The sequence below is a fragment of the Sinohyriopsis cumingii genome, chromosome 9 (genome assembly GCF_028554795.1).
Source record: "Sinohyriopsis cumingii isolate HCF-2022 chromosome 9, ASM2855479v2, whole genome shotgun sequence".
In the NCBI taxonomy this organism is placed as follows: domain Eukaryota; kingdom Metazoa; phylum Mollusca; class Bivalvia; order Unionida; family Unionidae; genus Sinohyriopsis; species Sinohyriopsis cumingii.
In genome coordinates, this window is record NC_142969.1 from 40,819,805 (window position 1) to 40,841,369 (window position 21,565).

At 34.2% G+C, this 21,565-nt stretch overlaps 2 protein-coding genes across 6 annotated transcripts in view; one reads left to right on the top strand and one right to left on the bottom strand.

The window, feature by feature from the left end:
* The window catches only part of LOC149791610 (major facilitator superfamily domain-containing protein 6-like), a 70,238-nt gene that overhangs the window by 15,746 nt on the left and 32,927 nt on the right, over positions 1-21,565 (top strand). The window lies entirely within an intron of this gene.
* On the bottom strand, positions 5,782-20,697 carry LOC149791611 (uncharacterized). 5 transcript variants are annotated; one of them, XM_089970166.1, is made up of 7 exons: positions 20,489-20,697; positions 18,904-18,976; positions 15,923-16,181; positions 15,019-15,165; positions 13,967-14,162; positions 9,494-11,727; positions 5,782-8,865 (listed from the first exon to the last, which is right to left on the bottom strand). In XM_089970166.1, exons 1-3 carry the CDS (start codon positions 20,693-20,695, stop codon positions 16,006-16,008), a joined length of 456 nt encoding a protein of 151 aa, XP_089826292.1. In that variant the 5' UTR covers positions 20,696-20,697; the 3' UTR covers positions 5,782-8,865; positions 9,494-11,727; positions 13,967-14,162; positions 15,019-15,165; positions 15,923-16,005. The 5 variants fall into 5 exon arrangements, with proteins under 5 accessions (XP_089826292.1, XP_089826291.1, XP_089826288.1 ...); XM_089970165.1 differs by lacking the exons at positions 15,923-16,181; positions 18,904-18,976; positions 20,489-20,697 and having other exon boundaries at positions 9,494-9,580; positions 11,460-11,727; positions 15,019-15,162; XM_089970162.1 differs by lacking the exons at positions 15,923-16,181; positions 18,904-18,976; positions 20,489-20,697 and having other exon boundaries at positions 9,494-9,580; positions 10,521-11,727; positions 15,019-15,162.

Consider the following 21,565-nt stretch of genomic DNA (forward strand, 5'->3'; position numbering starts at 1 on the left):
AGGGATCTTCCCTATCAGTAATCATATGCTGTCCCACAAGGATCTTCCCTATTTGGTAATCATATGCTGTCTCACAACTGTCCCACAAGGATATTCCCTGTTGGTAATCATATGCTGTCCCACAAGGATCTTCCCTATTGGTAATCATATCCTGTCCCACAAGGATCTTCCCTATCAGTAATCATATGCTGTCCCACAAGGATCTTCCCTATTTGGTAATCATATGCTGTCTCACAACTGTCCCACAAGGATATTCCCTATTGGTAATCATATGCTGTCACACGAGGATCTTCCCTATTGGTAATCATATCCTGTCCCACAAGGATCTTCCCTATCAGTAATCATATGCTGTCCCACAAGGATCTTCCCTATTTGGTAATCATATGCTGTCCCACAAGGATATTCCCTATTGGTAATCATATGCTATCACACAAGGATCTTCCCTCTCCGTAATCATATGCTGTCCCACAAGGATCTTCCCTATTGGTAATCATATGCTGTCCCACAAGGGATCTTCCCTATTGGTAATCATATCATGTCCCACAAGGATCTTCCCTATCAGTAATCATATGCTGTCTCACAGGGATCTTCCCTATTTGGTAATCATATGCTGTCCCACAACTGTCCCACAAGGATCTTCCCTCTCAGTAATCATATGTTGTCACACAAGGATCTTCCCTCTCAGTAATCATATGCTGTCCCACAAGGATCTTCCCTATCGGTAATCATATGCTGTCCCACAAGGATCTTACCTATCGGTGATCATATGCTGTCCCACAAGGATCTTCCCTATCGATCATCATATGATGTCCCACAAGGATCTTCCCTATCGGTAATCATATGCTGTCCCACAAGGATCTTCCCTATTGGTGAAGTGCATAATTAAATCAGACCTTATAGTCTGATTTAACAAAAGGAAAAATCCCTCAAAGGGGCAAATGCTTGACTGTCAGGTTATTTTTTAAGCATTTTGTTAAATCATCATTGATACATTATTTAACTCCACCAAACCAAATTTTTATTAAAATAGTATTTTTCCTACATGTCCAAGTTGACATGTTTGCACGATTCCTGTCAGTGCAGTACAAAATTCTTGGTGCCAATCTGACATCAATATGACTTTCACAGCAGTTAATTTGAAAATCTTATTGCTCAAGAATATCAGATACTTTCAACACTTAGCAGTTAAAAGGAATAAATGTCTTATCTAGAATTTCTTTAAATTTTTTTTAGCCAGCATAATCTGTTTATTTGAGTGATTCTTGTTTTCAAAGCAAATCATTTTCAAACGTATTCAGCAGGCATATGCACAAACTGGGATTCATTAAAACAAAAAATTATTGTTTGTGTTATCATGCTTGTAAACCAGAGTACACAGCTGTAAGCCTGAGACAAACCCATTGACCGTAAAACCAATAAATGTGTATTATCAGTTCGTTCACTGAATGCAAGTAAATAAAAACTATACTCAAATTTCACTTGTATACGTACGTGTTGCTGTGTTCATAACCTTTGATTATCATACGTGATAGACCAGAAGACGTGCATTATTAAGACGAATCCAGTCATACCTTGAAATTAAAGTCGGTTCAGCCGTTTGGAAGAAAGGTGAATTTATGTGGCTTTTAGGGTTAGCGATTAGGGTTAGGGTTAAGCTTTTCTGGAGAAAACGTATGAACGGACAGGCCAGATTTAACAGGATTTTACTGCAATACGTGTATCATCAGCACCGATAAAATGGTACCTGGATGATGCAAATCGGTTTAGCGGTTTGCGAGAAAAATAAATTTTGGTGACTTTTAGGGTTAGGGTTAGGGTTACAGTTTTCTGGAGATAACGTACGAACCGAAATGACAGTCTTGACAGAATTTTCTCTGCAATATTGGCCTCATCTAATCCGACAAACAGGTACCTCGCTCATGAGAATCTGTCAAGCCGTCTGGGACAAAAATGGATTTTTGTCTTTTATGGTTAGGTTTAGCGATGAGGGTTAGGCTTCTCTGGAAATGACGTACGGACGAATATTATAGTTTTCACAAAGTTTTCATTGTTTGAATACCGGGTTCGGAAAAACTGGTCTGATTCCCCACAACATCCGGCCAATGTCAATGTCATCGACTGTCTTTATTTATACCGAATTATACACCATCCCAAAGCTTTATAATTCATAATGAATATAATTCACAATGAATACCGAAATTTAAGTGTGATTCGAACTAAAACTGTTAAGTTGTCCTTTTAATGTATTGACTTATTTCATCTAAATTTTAACTGAAAGCTGCTCTCGGTTTAGTCACTTTTTTTTCTAACATAATCCCGCATAGAGGAAAATCTTTTTCCATTCTAATGGCTTTTAAATTTATACTATTGCATGCTTGAAGTGTTCACAAATCTGCAATCGTTGCTGGTATACCGAAAACCTTCCGAATGCCAAAACGTATTAAAATTTTGAAGAATATTTTTTAAAAACATTTTATTTAAGATAATATTTTATTTCATATCAAAGCAATTTAATATATCTAATATATTATTTTTAGCTTTGCAGCATTGTGTAAGAGGTCAACAGAGATAAATTAGATATTATACAAGACCATCCTTGAATAAGCATAAACGTTGCACAGTTCATTACATTTCACATACATACATCTTTCCTTATACACGAGGATCATATTGAATATGTCGAGAAATTAGTATTTGATATGATCTGATAGACAGGAAGAACAATCCAGCTAATGACTTTTGCATTCTTTGTTCTGCTTGAATACTATTACCTTTGTGCAAAGTTTCAGTAATCTTTGCCAAGTTTTTCGCATTGTAGTTAGTGTTTGATTTGGAGTTACGGTTAGGTGTAAGTGTACGGTAACTTTAATTTGCACTGACCTAGGGATAATTAATCGTGTTCTTTAAAATGTTTTTAATAAGAAAAGAAACCTAAATATTTATTTTTGCAGTAGGCCCTGGCTAATTTATATGGAATATTTTCGGTCAAATTTGAGTAAATTTTTTATAGATTTTCTCTAAATCAAATAGTTGTGTTAATGTCGTGTCATATGTAGTGATGTCCATTTATTCGTGAAAATTAAAGCCCAAAGATTTTAAAGGTTTTAATTTTATAATCTCATTGCCCTATAAATCTATTAGATTGTCTTGGTCTATTAGTAATTATTTTGGAAGGACCAATCACTTGTTTGACAAATGACTCTGTGACATTAAAATGGTTACGGGCCGGTTCATTTATATTGTGCTTGATATCAAATATGAGCCTTGCAAATTTGCCATTATGTGTTGGGTTTGCATGTCATACATAGTTTTCCGCATTTTCAAGATGTAGTAAGGTAAGTGATACTTTAATAATTGCATACATGATGTCACTTGAGATAGAATCTACATTAATCTATGAGTTTTATTCTACAAAACATGGACAAATATTGCAGCTACATCCATTGCTAGGTGTATATAGGCTACACGAACATGCCTGCTTTGTAGTATCATTTGTTATTTTTCCAAGAAAACGTTTATAATAACTAAGTGCACTACAAGCACTAAACAAATATATTGTTGACCGTTGCAAATATTTTACAAAGTCTATTAAACATAATTGGTTTGGAATTAAAATTTCTGCTAAAACTTTTATCCTCCAATCGAGGTTATTGAATATCTGCTTGGTAACAATGATTGTTCCATGGAGCATTCGTCAGGCACGATAGATTAAAATACATTCACAAACGCGAGAATTGTCCTTAAAAGGTTATTGTTTTATAAATAAACACATCTTGGGGATTATCTCGTACTTGAGGACTTCATCCTCTCTTTTATCAAGCGTAACAATATTTATGCAGATTGTCATTGACCTTTGTCCGTTTGACCCCAAAATCGCTTGGTTTCTTCCTTAACCGAAGTGCAAGTAATACTCAAAGTTTGCGCCACGTTGCTATGTACAACTATTGTTATTGTGCGGAAACCAATTTTCTTCTTTTAGCAAGTGATCTCAACCTTTGGCATAAAATTCCACAACCTTCTTCCTCGCCTCTTGTGCAAGCAGTCGCAGAGTTTGGGTGAGGTATGTCGTTTTCAACTTTTGTTTTTGCACGGAAACCATGTTTTTAAGTCTTTCAGTCACCGTGCGTGCGTGCGTGTGTGTGTGGATTATGTCGCAAACATGTAGCATCATGTCCCTACCCCGGTATCTTTATCCTGAAGCCAGGCGTACCAGTTCTAACACTAACCTCTAAATGCTGAGCGCCAAGCTAGACAGTCTTTGTACCATTTTTATACCGCATTATAGGCGGACATTCTAACCACTTAGGCCACCAGAGTAATTTCGTTCAGACAGTGATCTTGATATTTGTGTTTTTGACCCTGAAATCAATCGGCTTCTTCCTCAACATACGTAACGTATCCAAGTAGTCTGGAAGTTAAGAGTCCCTAAAATGGAATGCCACTCTAGCGCAAACTAGATGTCACTGGAATTCAAGACAGTTTCTTCCCTTTGAAATACTGAGTGTTTAATATTCTTCAGTGGTAACACAATTTTCAAATTACCTCCTGTGGTGGATATACTGTATGTCAGCTTGGCACAGTTTTCATTTAGGACCAAGAAGGCATCATAAAGAGTGATCATGTGGAAATCCCGTTTTGATATTTTCTATTTGTCATAGCAATGGTATGATACCAAGATGGATGCCATAGTGGTCACATCCAATATCACATTGGCAACATTTCTACCTATTACCAACTATACATAATAAGTCTTTTGAAGAGAGACACAATGTCAATAAGACCAGCTGTCTGAAGTACTGACCAAAATGGCACCACAAACTAGTCTTCTGGCTAAAACCAAATGACAATATTTCCCTTCATTTTGTAAGCAACATTTCAAGATGGCCAGATACACCTATTCACTAAGAAATATCCAAAAGGTAATAGTGATGGATTGGTCATAAACTAAAAATGCTGCAAATCCACAACACTAGCTTGGCCATACAATTGTTAATAATGGACCAACCATACATCATAAGAAGTCTTTTTGTGAAAAACGCATGTTTATTTTACCATTCATTGAAATACAGTAATAACAATATTTTCCAAAACGCTGTCTGCTGTGGTGGCTGTATTGGATGTTTGAGTGGCACCATTTTCATTTAGGATCAATTAGACCCGAGAATGAATGTGTGTGTGTGTGTGTGTGTAAAGTTATGGCAATACTTGAGATAGTTTAGGAGTAGCAGAAGTGCTAACAATCTTAGCATAAACAGATAGATGACAGACAACACAGATCATCCCATAAACTCTTCTGTGCTGTGACTAGTATAGCTAAATAAACTCTTTAGAAGGTCACAGGAACATATCTCAATGTACAACATACCACCATCCAAAGATGTACTTACAGTGCAAGTTTTCATTGCACTCCTGAAATCTGTGTTAATCATAGACAGGGAAGATGGCCAGATCGACTCAAGGAGTATGGCAACAATAACATAACAGGAATACCGTGCATGGTACATTATAGTGGTTATAAATAACTTTAATCATTGGTCAAGGTATACTACCCTGAACTAAACATAATGTACAGAAGACACTATTTTCACATCTTGATCCCAAATTCAATAGGGCTTATCTTACCCAAAGTGTAAGAATCTGCATAGTTCTTTAACTTAAGATGAAGGACAGTTAGTACCACTTTGCCAAAATGAATACAGTCAAAGATCAACTGACATCATAATATGTCAGCCTTATGACCAGAGCATAAATCATATATGTAAATACAAATTTACTCCAATGAATGAGAAATCAATTTATTCATATTTTGCATGGTAAAATATCAACACATTCACAACAAGCAAATCATTTATTTTTGCTCTTTTTCAAATACATTACAATTCTTAAATACAAACAATAACCATTCACTGAACAAAAATAATACAGATCTCAAATATAAATGCATGTCAAATCCTAAACAATGCATGGATCCAAGTACTGTTATGGAAAACATAAATGCATTATTTTCCAGAGATGACCAGCCTTATAAATGCAACAAAATGATTTAAGTACAGTTCACGAAAATAAAAATGTCTATTTACAAGTTATCAGCCTAACATGTTATCAAGTATATTCTATTCCTTTTTAACTGTATAATGGTTATGAACCTTTCTTACCCAGAATTGTAATTGGGGTACATAAATCTTAAGCACACACACACATACACACACTGGAAATACCACGCATTAGGCAAAGTACTATAAGACATAATTTCCAATCATGTAAAGTCTAAATTTTCCTTAAGCAGAACACACGCTCTCATAAAATTCCATTCTTCTCACAGCAACTGATACATGTACAGGAAATATTTTTCTACCAAAAACATATGCCTATTACTTCCTGTTTAAAAATCTCTGAACTTAACATTCATATTTTACCAAAAAATGTGTAAAAAAGTCCACTTTAAATCTATGACAGAAGACTCATTGGTACCTGATAAGTGACATAATCAGCATTACATTGGTAGTTACAGAAAAAACATTTTGGGTATTTTCATGAAGTAAATAAGTCTACAAAATCCTTAAGCATCAAATCATCTTAGAAAATGACCACAATAAAACAATTGGGAATGAAAATGATACAAAGAGGTTTCATATGAATTAATTTCTTTTAAATTTAAGAAAAGATAATGTATACGACTTTACACTTTTCCACATAACTGTAAAAAAAAATGCTGTACGAAAATCTGTCGCATGATAAAGGAGGACAGACTGTTACATGTAACAAATATGTGGGGACAATGTGTCACATTATAATTAGGTACAGACACTTCTGTACAGGTTACAAATGCATGGGGACAACATGTTCAATGTATACTCAATTTAAGAGTCTTGGAAAATAGATGAAATACTAATCACTGCAGTTTTACCACTGGTCTGTTTAATTAACTTAAGAGCAGATTTGGTATATCATGTGCTAACCACAACACTATCTGAAATTCGTAACAAACATATCAAAATATTTATAGATTATCCAAAACCAGCAAACTTGAAGGATCTACATATTTTATTCTACTGTCAACATATTTTATTCTCAAACAACTTGCAATATAAATATATCCATTTTGTAAGAGAACTGCCTTAAAATAGTCTTAAGATGCATATTATAGACAGGGACAATAATCTGCTCAAATATGGTACATCCATTTGCACAGTAAATCATGCATATTAAATTTGTTGTACTAGACTGATATAAGTACAGTGTGGTCAGTGTATCAACCAACATAACTGAAAGCTAATGTACATCTTTTGCAGTTCTTCTTTTTCTTCTGGCTCCATTGGTGCATAAAAAACTGCAAGTAGTGATTGAATTTACCCATTCCCATAGCTCTTGCTGAATATTTGATGTGCTGACGAAAAGCATTTGTTTGCTCACATATTTCAGTGTTAATTTTTTTTAACAACATGAGACGTGATGACTTGTATACTGGTGGACACTTATGGGAAAAGCCATGAAATGTATCATGAAAAAAAATGTGTTTTTCCAAAAACCAGGTTCTTGATTCAAACAGTACTCCTCAAGCTGGCAACTAAAATCATAAAATATTTCTTCTGGGGCATTTTCCATGTATGCATAAGCAGAACAAGCAGGATCTTTTCTCCCTTTATGTCCTGGTATCATATGATATCCATAGCAATACCCATAATGTTGTGGGTCAAACCAGAGAAATAAGTATGTTGTACCCTTCCTTCCCACTTCAGGGTAATTTTTATGTCATTTTTCTTCAGCTCTTGCAGGTTCATCATCATAAGTACTATTATGAGATATTTTATCCATTGTGTATTTTGGAGTGTCTCTTAACTGCTTACCGGGAGGGGGGGGGGTGAAGTAATATGCTCTCCCAAATTTAGCAGGATTATAACTACCTGGTTTAGGATTAATCTGGTCTGGTTCTTTACAGTTTGAAAAAAGCTGTTTCACTCTTGACACCAGATGGTCCAAAATTTCTAAAGTTGCTGAACATATACAAGTATTCGTGACTGCAAATAATACATCTCTAATTTCAGGAGAAAACTTGGCAACTCTGTTTATAACATTTATGTCTAAATCTGAATTTTTCCTAAGTAAATTCAAAATAGATTGGAAGTCGTCAACAAATCGATAGGGAATAATGCTTGAAACGGAATGATTTGAAGACAGTATCATAAAAAGAACTGCTAACTTTCTCAATACTCGGTTGCTACAACCATTTTGCATAAAAATATTCAACAGTGAGTGAAAGTTTCTATCAACATGTTGTAACAGAATATCATTTCGGTTTTTTTCCTCTTCTAAAGGTAGCTCATTAGCACTGCCCAAGGTACCAAGCACTTTCTTAGAAAGGTAGAGTAAGTGATTTCTACTCTGAGCTTTATCCTTTGAATCATGATCACCCTGGGCAAAGCTAATGAAAGCCCTCTTATTCCTTCGATGACAAAGATCTATTGAAAAGTCATTCGTTGGAGTCTCTATTGGTACAACTGTTGAATGTCGAATGTTGATGCCTATCTTAGTTCCATCAGCAGCTAACAATTTTGGACTAAATTTGCAAATGGAACAAGGCTGTCTATAATCTAAATTGAACTTACTTATCCAGGAAAAAAACCAAGCAATAAAAGTATTATTTGACATAAAAGAAGCAGAATTATGACTGACACGTTTGTAGAAGCTATTCATGATTGTACAATAGAAGCCAAAAGAAATATATGAGTTCAGAACATGGTCCACAAAGTCCCAGCCAATTTCATCGCCAGCTCCAGTATCCCTGGCAAGAAAGTGGATGGCCTCTCTCTCTCCTGGACCTATGTCACAATCCCGAGTGCCACTTAAACAACGGCGATACCAAATCTAAATACAAAATAAGAAATATCAGAATCCTGATTAACACTTAAACAACTGTGATAACAAATCTAAATATAAAATCACACACACACACACACACACACACACAAAATGTATCATTTACCAAATAAATAAAACATTATACAAACAACACAAATGTAAAAACAGATTCCTCACTGATAAAAAGTTAAGACTATTATCTTTTATACTGCTGGAAACACTAAGGCAAGTACACTGTCTTGACCACTGAAGTCAATCTTTTAATATCATAAAATTAGATGCTAATGCATGTTGTGAAATTTGTGAGTTTTCAAAGAACTAGATTTGGGTTTGTAAAGCAATAGAAAAATTATTCTCCCACATCCCCATAACTTAGTCGATACATCTTCGCTTGATAAAAAGGACTTATGCATGCCAATATAAGCAACAACATATTTTTCATTTGTCGGTATAAAGTGTTTTTTTGTGTGCATATTTATGCTAACAATCTTTGACAGAAAGACAGAGATATGAATAGATAGGAACAAATAAAAATGCCATGCTTTCTACTAAAGTGGTTACTTAAAAGATGAGTTAGTTCATCATCAATGAACTGAAGCTCACTGAAAGAAGAAAATAAAGCAAAAATTTATACCTTGTGTTTTACAAGTCCATGACATGTATATACAGTGGAAATATGGGATACTGCAATTGTCTCTCCATTAGGAAAGACATATCCTACCTGAAATCAATCAATTAAACAAAACTTTAAGTAATTCAAATATGACTGAGGAAAAGGATGAACAGAGAGTGAATGTTCAAGGACCAAACTTTAACCAAATTTCTTGTTGCAATGTGACAAATATTTCCTGAAGATGCAGCATAACCAAAGTAAATGTACTTTTATTTATTGTGTACAGGATGTGATATTAACTGTCTAGTCCTGGTCCATCTGAACCTGTACTGAATCCCATTAACATGTGCAGAAAAATCTGACAATGATACAATTGTTTTAGAATGAAATTTGATTTAAATTATGGATAAGCAATTAGTACATATATTGTATAATTTTCCATAATAAGTAATATGCATATGACAATTCTGTATGATAGTCAATCAATGAAAGTACATCCATCCTTGGTCCACACAAATACTGGAAGTCACAAAGACGATGATTATTCTGTATTCCAGATGTTTTCTTTAGGCAATAACTTTTTTTCTCCAAGCAATTTATCCTTCCTTTATTACACACTAGTTGATAATGCACTAACTCTTCCATACAAAACTGATAGATAACCTCAGTTTTTTCATGTAAACATCATATATTTTTCTCAAACAGTATGTTCACGTTCCCACTCATAATAAGTAAGAGAGCTGATGAAAGATACACTAGAAAAATAATGTATGGTGACTATCTAATTAAAACTGTAACCAATAATAAATGGTAATTACAGGTAATTTACTTCTGTTACATGCATATAGTTTGTATAATTGTTGTAATGATTTATGTCAGTTGTTGATGTGATCACGAGCATAACATTGAGCTACCTGAATGCATTTTACCATAGACCCTTATTTAATATTAGTTATTTTCATTCTCTTTTAAATAAATTCTCCCAAATTAAGTTTGGTTTGGCATTTTACAGTACATCAACACAATGTAGTTTATTGGGGCAAAGTACCTTGCCAAGAACACACCACTGTAATTGTATCTGGCCTGATCCCATCAGTAGATCCATCCATGTGTTAGCATGGACTTTCAATTGATTGAGGTGAGGACAAAGGGTCTCAGCATTGTCAAGACGGAGAACTTTACATTTTGAAGATGAATAAAGTGCATTACAAAATCCAGACTGACAAGATAGTCTATTGTCAGTGATATGAACAAAAGTACATGTTTTGTCATCATCAGAATACACTGAGAACTTCAAAGTTTTATCAGATGAGGTTGGCATCTGGCAAATAGGCTCATTAATTTATCTTTGGCAGCTTCAAGTTTTTCAATTATCTTATTTTCTGACCTGGAAGAATTATTTAATAGAGAAGGTATATGGTCACTGATCAATTCATTAAAAAGTCTCATATGGCAGCATTTCACATCACTCAGATCTATCTCATCAAGATTTTCCTGAGGTATACTTATTGCGGCTAACTGCAGTAATATGCCATACATTCCACAGCTACAAGACAATTCAGTTATCTATATCTTTTTTGGTCAAATGAACATAACAGTCTTCCTGAAACAGTCCAGTTGTCATACTAACTTCATTCATTGTAAAAATATTCACATTAGCTGCACTACGTCGCCAAATTACATGACCATTTTCAATCATTGCATATTTGAATTTATCATAACAAGATCTTTCTTCAGCTATATTTTCTGAAGAAAACTGAGGGTCTACAGTGTGTATGTTTGTCATCAATTCTTCAATTGTCAAACGTCTAGTAGGTTCATGACGTTTGCGTTTGGATGCAGGGGGAACTATGTCACCATAATCAGATGACTCGGGTAAACTTTCAAATGTGGAAGTAGACTGAGCTGGATCTAAGGCAATGTTTTTATATTTGGAGCAAATGGAATAGAACTTATCCATGTTACCCTCTCTAAAATTGTACAGCACCTGATTCCTTAGTGAAGCAGGTTTATACTTTTCTTTCATATCTGGAATTGATAGCCACTGGGAATAAGAAACTGTCTTGTGCTGCCATTTATGCCAATTTGGAAACATGGAGATATATTGAAGCTGCTGATCCCATGAAACTGGATATTCAAGTGGAACAAAGACACCTGAGAATGTAACTTGTTGGCACATACAAACTTCAGTTCTGTGAGTTTCAAAAGCGGCCTGAAAGGCAGTCCCATCAAATCATTTACTGGCAGAAAAAAAACTGAAATGTAGGAAAAGAAAACATATTATTCTTTTACTGCATGCTAGTTGAAACAAATCTGTGATTAATATTTCTCGATGGAGATTTTATGCAAAACGTAAGACCCTGCAAAATGACTACACTACAAAAGCAATTGAAAATCTCAAGTACCAATTTTTTCTCTTTAGTGTATTTGTTACAGATTGCAAATAGTAAAGCCAAACCCATCATGAGATCTCAATCAATTTTGTACCCTGCAAGAATGATCATAAGTCAATTACTCATGTCACATTTCAACAATATCATGCACATACTTGAATGGCAGCATGTAACAGTGATCACTCACAAACACAATATCGAATTTTTCTTCCAGTAATTAGGTTATCAAACGGGTATTGTACAGATTCAGTTCTTATTAAAAAAGACCAATAACTAAGTCAGCAATTGAGCTGCAAAGACACACTCATTAAAAGAATCAAGTTCACATACAATGCAGTTAACCTAACGAATTGTATTTGGTTTTTTTTGAAAAGGCTACTAACAATGATGCTCACAGCTAGAGGAAATGTGAGCAATTTGATCATATAAATATACCAATGCCTCCTCAACATCACACCCCTAGCCCATGATGAAGACGCGTAGAGCTTAACAGTGCACAACTGTTTTTAAAAAAGTGCAAGTGAAATGCCTGTAAAGAAACTTGTCTTCTCATGATGAGCTGAACAAGTACCAAGTTTCAGGGCAATCCACTAAATACTTTGAGTAATTGCATTAACAAAATTTGGTCATACACTGTATCCAACTGTAATCCAAAAATGTCCACAACCCTTACAAATATCATGGGAGCACAAAGATTTGTACATGCAATTTTAGATGAATATTGTCACACGTGCCAATTTTCATGATCCTTTCAAAAAGGCACCACAATCGGTAGCACTGGCAAGATTTTAACAATGCATTCTGCTGCACGACAATACATCAGACTAAAATTGCAAAAGCAAAGTGAACTGTTTATATGAACATTTTCAAATGATGACTGTAACATGCAGTTACATGGCAATCCAATGAAAAATGTGAGACAAGCTGACTTCACAAAATCCTATCAAACATTAATCTAAGAAAGTAACTAGCTCTAACTGAAATAGCAGCAGAGATTTGTCAACGTATGCAACTTCCGATAATGATGAAAACATTTTTCCAAATGTCATGGCAATCCAATGAAATCTGAAAGATTAGATGATTCATTAGATTATATTATGCACTGTCTTTAGATTGAAGTCAATAAAGGGCAATAATTCTAAACTTAATTAGCGGAACAGTGATTTGATATATGCATTATTTGTTAATGAACATAATATTGTACTGAATTTCATTACAATCCATAAAGAAGTTGTACAATTTGCACTCACAAGTTTGTATCATGCACTGCATTAATCTACAAAAGAAAAATGAACAAAAATTGCAGAAGCACACTGATTCATTAATATATGTATCTTCTGATAATGACCATAGGATTTACCAAGTTCCTAGTCCAATTAAAAACAAAAGGACTAGTTCAGGGGGCAATTTTGTTGCTGGCTTGCCAGACGAATACCTGTGGGTTCTGAGGAAGGTCATTTAAAATTGATGGCCATCGGCCCAATTAAATTTTCCTCCATCATTATTTTCCTCTGATTGGGAGAGCCAGTTGATTTTCTGCAGGGCCAATTGATTTTCACACAAGATGGTCACACCAGCCAGTGGAAAAAGTCTGTGTCACATCAACCCATGCTAACTGTACTAACAAGACTGTGACATTCAATTACAGAAAGAGCAATACATATAATAAAAATTGCAGGGGCAAATGAGTCTCGGATTCGGATAATGTGGTTATGTGAGAAAGCTTGCTGGTAGCTTATCGTCGGTCGGTGGTTCTTTCTGGGGGTTTTCCGGGTTCTTCCTCCACCATTAATACTGGCCGCCATGTATAGCCTATCTTGTGCTGAAAAATGGCGTTAAACCCTACAACAACAGCAGGTGCAAAGTGACTGGACAGTTGGTGCATATTTAGGTAATGACCAGTACATATAACATGTTTTATGGCAACTCATATAAATATATGAGAGACTAATTGTCTTAACAGTGTGCTGAATGGAAGGAAGGATAGACATATATGAATTAGCATATGGGCATGGTTATAACAAATGGAAAATGAAAGATGGATATAGAAAGACTGATGGAAAGGTAATAATGATTTCCTGCATTTCTTCTTAATACTTACTTCGCATTCTGCTTGTCTTTGTAGCTCTTTTTCTTCTCTATGTACACTATCACCCCCATACACTAAAAATTATTTTCTTTGAAAATATTTGTTTGTATGTGATGAAGAAGATGATCTAACGACTTCCTAATACTGTATTTATTTTGGAACAGTATTTCGGAATACCTTCTTCCTGTGGATGGTAATTTCTTTGACTCTGTAATGAAACAAAAAAAAAACAAAAAAAAAAAACAACACTATAAGCATAATGTTACTGTGTTAAACTTGCTCACCACAGACAATCAAATGTAGGTTATGGCATGCATCTACTTGCCAGCATGCACAAAAAAAGATCCATACCCTCTGTCAAAAGAACTAAACGTGACTATTTCGATGCAAGTTATATACATGGTAAAATATACAAGGTATAGATGTTAAATTTCTGTAAAATGTACATAAAGTATAAAGGTTTTACTGGGATGAATGGTGCAATTTTGTTTGCAGGTTTAGTGCTCTTTGTGGATGTCATTCACTTTATCTTACTTGTTTCCTGACTGTAGCTGCTTAATATTTAACAATTTGAAGGTCTGGTTAAATTGCTTTGATGTTGTTGCCATTTTGGTTTCTGGCTACTTTTCTCTTATAAAATGACATATTTTCCATTTTTATCACTCATAAGATCATGTGTTCTACTTTGTTTCCTCATGTACCTCTTGAAATAAAAATTACTTGACATCCAAATGATGTACTTGTCTTATGGACACTACAAGACATTCTTCTGTTTAAGCTGTATTCTCAAACTTGAAGTAGGAGTTGGTAAGTGTATATTACTATGGTACCAACACTACAAAGTATAAAATTAAATGCACTATTAAACATTAAAGACAATCTTCTGTTCACATTTCACATCAACAATGCCTATCTTGTTCTCACTTCATTTTTGTTCAAAGTTAGGTTTTAAGATAGTTGATTTTGTGGCTTCTAAACACTTCAGTATTAACTAGAAAACTGGCAAGCTACAGATATATTTGGTCATGTATTAGTAAGAAGAAAGCCTTGAATAATGCACAAACCTGGCTCTGGCAGCTTTTTGTGTTTCTCGGTTAGCAAATTAAAGTATTCTCCTTCAGCTGCTTTGATATCATCCAATGTAAATATGTTTTCCCAAAAAAAATCCTCGTTTCTATCACATTCAAGCGCCTGTTTGATAATATCCAAACCTTGAAAGAGAAAGATTTATAGGTAAAATGTTGTGCCTCGATTCTGGAGATAACAAATCATGCAGACAAAGACTCATCCACTATAATTCTTCAGAATGAAAAGTTAACAATGTTTATCAGATGCAATACAATTATATATATATATATATATATATATATATATATAATCAATAGATTGTCTTTAACAAGGAGAATAGAACATTAAATATTTGTATAAACTGATAACCTGATAAAAAAGCTATATCTGTAAATTTTGACAAAATGACAATGTTAAAGATAACATTACTGTAAGCCTAATGTGCTTTCATTAACCACACATATCAGAAGATTAATAACTGTTCTCTGACAGTCTTAATTTCAGTTTAATGCTAAATGAAATAAAACTACAAATTCAACTTCTAAAAACTTTCCTATCAGTGGGATAAACAAGGTTTTAAACTACACTGTTCTAACTTAACTGATATTTCAACATACATTTTTATACTTTTATAGCTGCAACTAGGGTATGATAGTTTGTATCCCTCCCCTGTGGTTTATTTAAGGTGGTCATAGGTCAAATATAGAATAAATGCAATTACAAAGAGATGTCGTAGAATAGAATTTGACAAATGCTTACAAACATAAGCACAATGTACTCTGTTCTTTGATCACCAGTTAACCATCCAGTAATTTGGAGCCAGTTTGAATGTCCCAAAAGCATGAGCATTTGCTTTCATGAGTCTCAAATGTAGCTATAATGTTGTGATGATGTGATTACCTTTGCTTTCAAAGAATCCACTGAAAATGCCGCTTTAAAAAAAATCGTAAATAGTGCAGACGTCCCTGGCGAAATACAACACGTTATGCATAGCCTTCTGACAATCCTGCTATTGCCATGTCCATCATACTCTTCTCCAAAAGGAACATGTAAGATGTTTCTGGTAAAGTTATCCTTTGGAGAAGATGGCAAAAAGCTGACTGCCGAGTCACTGCTGCATGACATAATTCCATGTTACGTCTGAGATTGGAAGTCCACTCTGTAAACACACAAAATAAAAAGATCATATATAATTAAAACCAGTTTGTGGCAGTTTACAGACACTGCACACAACTGTTTACTTCATCATTATCTATAGAAATATTCACACCACCAATATATTATTAGTTCTACGTATCTACATCTTATCCACAACCTTAACAAAACTGACTGAAGATAAAAGGATCTTTCAAATGTATAAGAAGTGTATGTATATACATATATATACACATACACACACTGGCCCTGTTCTTATTATGTGGCCTTTTCAATTGAGGACTAAATGTTTTGTGCATAAGTGTATAGAATGTACATAGTACGGTAGTAAGAAAGTTACATACAACTTCAAAGCATTTAACATCTTCATTTAAAAGCAGCATTAATTATTAAAATGTTCTTGTCTTAAGAACAGACTTATTTCAATTGAACAACTGAATAATTCTTTTTCTCGACTTAAGAATGAAATGCAAGTGAGGTATATTTATCATGCAAATTTCAGAAACATTCAAAAATGTCATTTAAATCTTGGTACATATACAATGCTCTTTCTATTTACTCCATTTTCCAATGCCGATGAATATCCTCCTTATCTGTTACAAAAAATGTATTGGATTGGAGCCTTTCCAACATGAAGCGATTTGGGCCCCACACACCACCGCTAAGGATGTTGAGTCGAATGACTTTAACTTTTCTTTTAAAGTAATAGGTCTCCATTTTCGTGATGAACTGTTAAAGTTTTCTAATGATTTTTTCCTTTTTTGCTAATGGTACAGTACTGCAATTGATTATGAAGATGAAACTTTTGTGGACAAAATGCCTAGTTTATAAAGGAAGTGATGCATGAGTTGTCTCATGATTTTCTGGTCTTTGTCTGGTACTCAGTGCTGTTCAAGGTTAATTTCTTCCTGTGTGCTAATCCACAAATCTATTTTTAGCCCATGAAGACCATTTTGTAATCCTGGCATTTATAGATAATTATATATTAACCTTAGTGGTACTCTCAAACCTGACATTGGGAAATAGACATCAGAAGAGATAATCATGTTACTTACTGTACCAATCAAATATTGGTTTCGGACACATATTAAAATAAAATGTTGCCACTTGTGAAGTGAGAATCTTACATTTGTGCACAATTATAATTGCTGCTGTTTGCATTTGAGGGGTGGACTTTCTTGGGGATACTTTTAAACAGGAACTCTTCAGTGCCATGGAATTCTGGCCATAAAAAGTGGGTGGACACCGGTCAAAGAGACATTCAAGAGGGGGGCCACTGTATATAAAGGCTTCTAATGTTTTTTGTTGAACCCGATTGTTTTAACAGGGCAAGGGAATTATAAAAGCATGAAAATGACAATAGTACTGACCATGAATAATACAAAATATTGAAATATGTATTTCATGAACTAATGTGTGAGAATATATGCAGGTTCCTTTCTGGATGTGCTGTTGCATGGTTATCATTATCAATTTATAACATATTTCCCTTTCAACTTTTTTTATTGTAAAAAATATATTTTCTTACATTAACATTTAGTTTGGAATATTAACCTGAAACAGTAGTTTCTTGTGAATTAAACAAAATCAAATTTAATATTAGTTAACAGGCTCAAGTCCATGAAAATGTATAATGCTTACATAGCAGACAAATTTGGTGAGTTTGATGGTGAACTAGCTCAAAAATAGTATTCTGTTATGGATAATAAAGGTTATTTCTGTTGCTTACATCTTATCTAATTAATGCAAGCCATACAGGTTAACAACCCTGACAGTCTGTATTAAAACACATTATGATTTGTGGTGAGACAAATAAATGTGAGGATAATGGATGGATGGACAAGGACATGGAAAAATTATTTTACAAATATTCAAAAAAAAAAATTGTGAATAGCAAAAGGCACATCAGAATCAACAGCTTAAAAAGGCTAACAAGTTTTATAAAAGATATTTTGAATTGTTTGGGAATGATGCTCTTAAACTGAAAATGTGCTTGACAGTCTAATACACAGATGGCAAGATGGAATCCATTTATACATCTTTTGTCAACTTTTGTTATCTTGGGGGTGAAAACAAAATGTCACCAAAGTACTATTGTGAAGTAATCAATCCATAACAGGCCTGCACAGGGCTAAACTACTGGTATTAAACAGCTAAGATTCCAATGATTTGATAAGTTTTGACTACAAAACACTGCATTTGCATCATTTTTTAAATCAGTCACAGCTCCTTAAATGATTATATTTATTGTCACAATAAGATGTCATATCCTCTCAAGTTTGGTTTTCACTATGAGTTTCCAGTGTTTCACCATTCACTGAATGTCTCTTATACATTCTTAACTTTAAAACTGTTGGAAACACCTGGAGATTTGAGGGATAGATCCTTGCATACCAATTTTAAGTTACTTTATACAACCATACAAGAATCTAGCATTTATATTAATTTTAGAAACATTTTCTTGGACACTGTATGCATTAATGGACATTTCATCATAGTAACAACTCATTTACCTCTCCACTTTGAACAATATTTGAAGTGTCTTTTGTGAAGATAAAACAACAGAAACAAAACTATTTCAGCCTTTAGAAACCAAAGCTTAATGAAAGCACTATATGTATCAGAACTGTTATGGAGGACAATCTGCAAATATAGTTGCTTAGTAATTTAAAACTTTTCTGTTAGTCATATGGAAATGGATAATCAATGCACACTTAGAGAACTACCTTTGTTTTGCTGCATTGTTGCTGTGTATATACCAAGTTCTGGATGGTCTGATGGAACACCCATGACAAGCACCTGCAAGAAAATAATATCCTTCATAAAATGCTGGGTGGAGATGGAAGTTTATATGCAGTGATTTAACCTAACCAATTAATAAATAAAAAAACACAGTATGGCCACATGTGTATAACACTGTATATGGGTGTTTATTATTTTTTTAACAATAGCTTTTACAAGTTTTCAGTCATACCGCTATGTCTGAATCCAGGACAACCAGTCTTAACACTAACCTATTAATGCTGAACGCCAAGCAAGGCAGCTGTTAGTACCATTTTTTTAAGTCTTTTGTATGACTCGACTGGGGTTCAAACCTACAACTTCACGCATCCAAGGCAGATGCTCTAACCACTAGGCTATTGACACTGTATACAATCATTGAGCATATTTATGGATGTATGTATGTAGAGAGAGAGGAGGGGGTATTCAACATAACACCAGTACATGCCTTAAAAAGCCAACCTAATTTGGTCAAAAAATATTGAAAAAACTAACCAATTTCATATCCCTACTTGTACTCTGGAAGCTGATGCTAAATTCAACTAAAACAAGATGAAGAAGATGGAACAAACATTAAATCTTGTCTTAGATATAAATATGACATTTAAAATGATGTCTCATTATTACCTAAGTATGTTGAGTGGTTGGCAGAGTTCTGTATTCAAATCATATGAAATAATGTATGACTATTTATCTCGGATTGCCAATTTAAAAAAGGAAATGTTATCAGAGCAACTCATTGATCTTGGTGCAAAAATTAGTTTACCTTCTTTTATTGAGAACTAAAGTGATTACTATCACTGGAAAAGATCATAAAACAGGGCCATAAAGTAACATTTTCATATACTGGTCTGAGTATATTATTCCTTTTCTTAGATTTACGTAGAATTTACCTTTATACCATATGCTGTATTACATACCGCTTATACTAAATAAACCTTATAAAATAAACTAAGAAGCTGGAGTCTTGTTTAATTCATTATTTAATTTGATATATCATACAACTGAGTTAACTATTAATAAAGTGCAATTATTGGGCGACAATACTGAACTTTCCACCAATGAGAGTCACTCAATATTCATTTAAACATTCTTATTTGTAAAAGTTTAAACAGTAACTTGCAAATATCGAAATACGGGTAATGAGTATATTACGTATATCGTGTTACGAGGTATGCGGCAGCCTACGAATAGCTTTACGTAAATTATATACACGGCGGCAGTGCTTATAGTCTTTCCAGACATGGTAAACGGCAGCTGTTAGGTGTTTTAAAGGACGATTCAAATTGTTAATATAGGTTTTAAACTAGAACAACATAATCCATGGGAAAGGAGTAACTTGCTAGAATTCTAAAATATTTCCTCTTTCAAACGGCTATGAATAAAATCACATTTTGTTTTCTTTAATAGACCAGCCATTTCGGGTGGATGGGTGGGTACGGATGAGATGATAATTTATAATTGGCAGCTGTTTGGTACGTCTATAATACACACATTGGTGTAATCTTTTCAAGAAATTGAAATACAAACCTGTTCACTGCTCTCACTGCGTAACTTCTGGTAATGTGTACTTCCAGAAGTACTGGGCACGCCAGTGTTCATTCTTGATGGTCGATTTTCATCTTTTGACGCCATATTTACAGCTGCTGAGTTTGGTTTTGTGTGTGATGTCATGACCACGTGACACACTTTTTGGAAGAAATTACGCGATTGGTTCCAACGATTTCGCATGTTCATAGTCTGCTAACTACCGGTTGTATTTCAGTTTTCGTTCGAATATTAATATATGAGCCAGCGGAGATGACGCATTAGTTTCTCGCTTTTGGAATGTACATTCTGTCAATACGGGGAAATTAAATGGGAAAATGTATATTATGGCCCCTTGTTATGAACAGGACACATTTTTATGTTAAGAATATCTTTCAGAAATGCATGTAGAAAGACAATCATGAGCGAGATAAGACTCTCCAGTCCTAAATATAATTAAGAGAGATCAAAGGAGGTTCGTGTATGTATGTATCTGTGTTACATTACTTACATTAAGAAGGCAATCATGAGCGAGATAAAACTCTCCAGAGTCCTAAATATAATTAAGAGAGATCAAAGGAGGTTCGTGTATGTATGTATCTGTGTTACATTACTTACATTAGGAAGACAATCATGAGCGAAATAAAACTCTCCAGAGTCGTGGATACAATTAAGAGAGATCAAAGGAGGGGTTCATGTATGCATGTATCTGTGTCACATTACTTACATTAGGAAGACAATCATGAGCGAGATAAAATTATCCAGAGTCATAAATATAATTAAGAGAGATCAAAGAAGGTTCATGTATGCATGTATCTGTGTCACTTTTTACTTACATTAGAAAGACAACATCATATTTGCATACCAAGGACATCCGACATAGGAGGATGTCGTCCAGTTGCGTTCTCCTAATGCACGTGGAGTAACATCTGAAAATATCTCAATATTAGTATTATGGAGATTATTGAGATTTAATGTTAATGATTTCGGATATCTAGGCTGGTCCGACATCTTTAAATGATACGAAAGCAGGTAAGAAAAGTGTGAGGAAGAAATTTTGCTTTTATTGTAATCAATGAC

What these genes read in the sequence shown, in the direction of transcription:
- LOC149791611 (XM_089970162.1), bottom strand. Translation starts at nt 10,793, where the DNA reads ATGCCAACCTCATCTGATAAAACTTTGAAGTTCTCAGTGTATTCTGAT. An exon ending in AGTGGTGTGTTCTTGGCAAG is followed by an intron (nt 9,581 to 10,520) that starts GTACTTTGCCCC and finishes GATTGATTTCAG; the next exon opens with GTAGGATATGTCTTTCCTAA. An exon ending in ATGGACTTGTAAAACACAAG is followed by an intron (nt 8,866 to 9,493) that starts GTATAAATTTTT and finishes TTTTGTATTTAG; the next exon opens with ATTTGGTATCGCCGTTGTTT.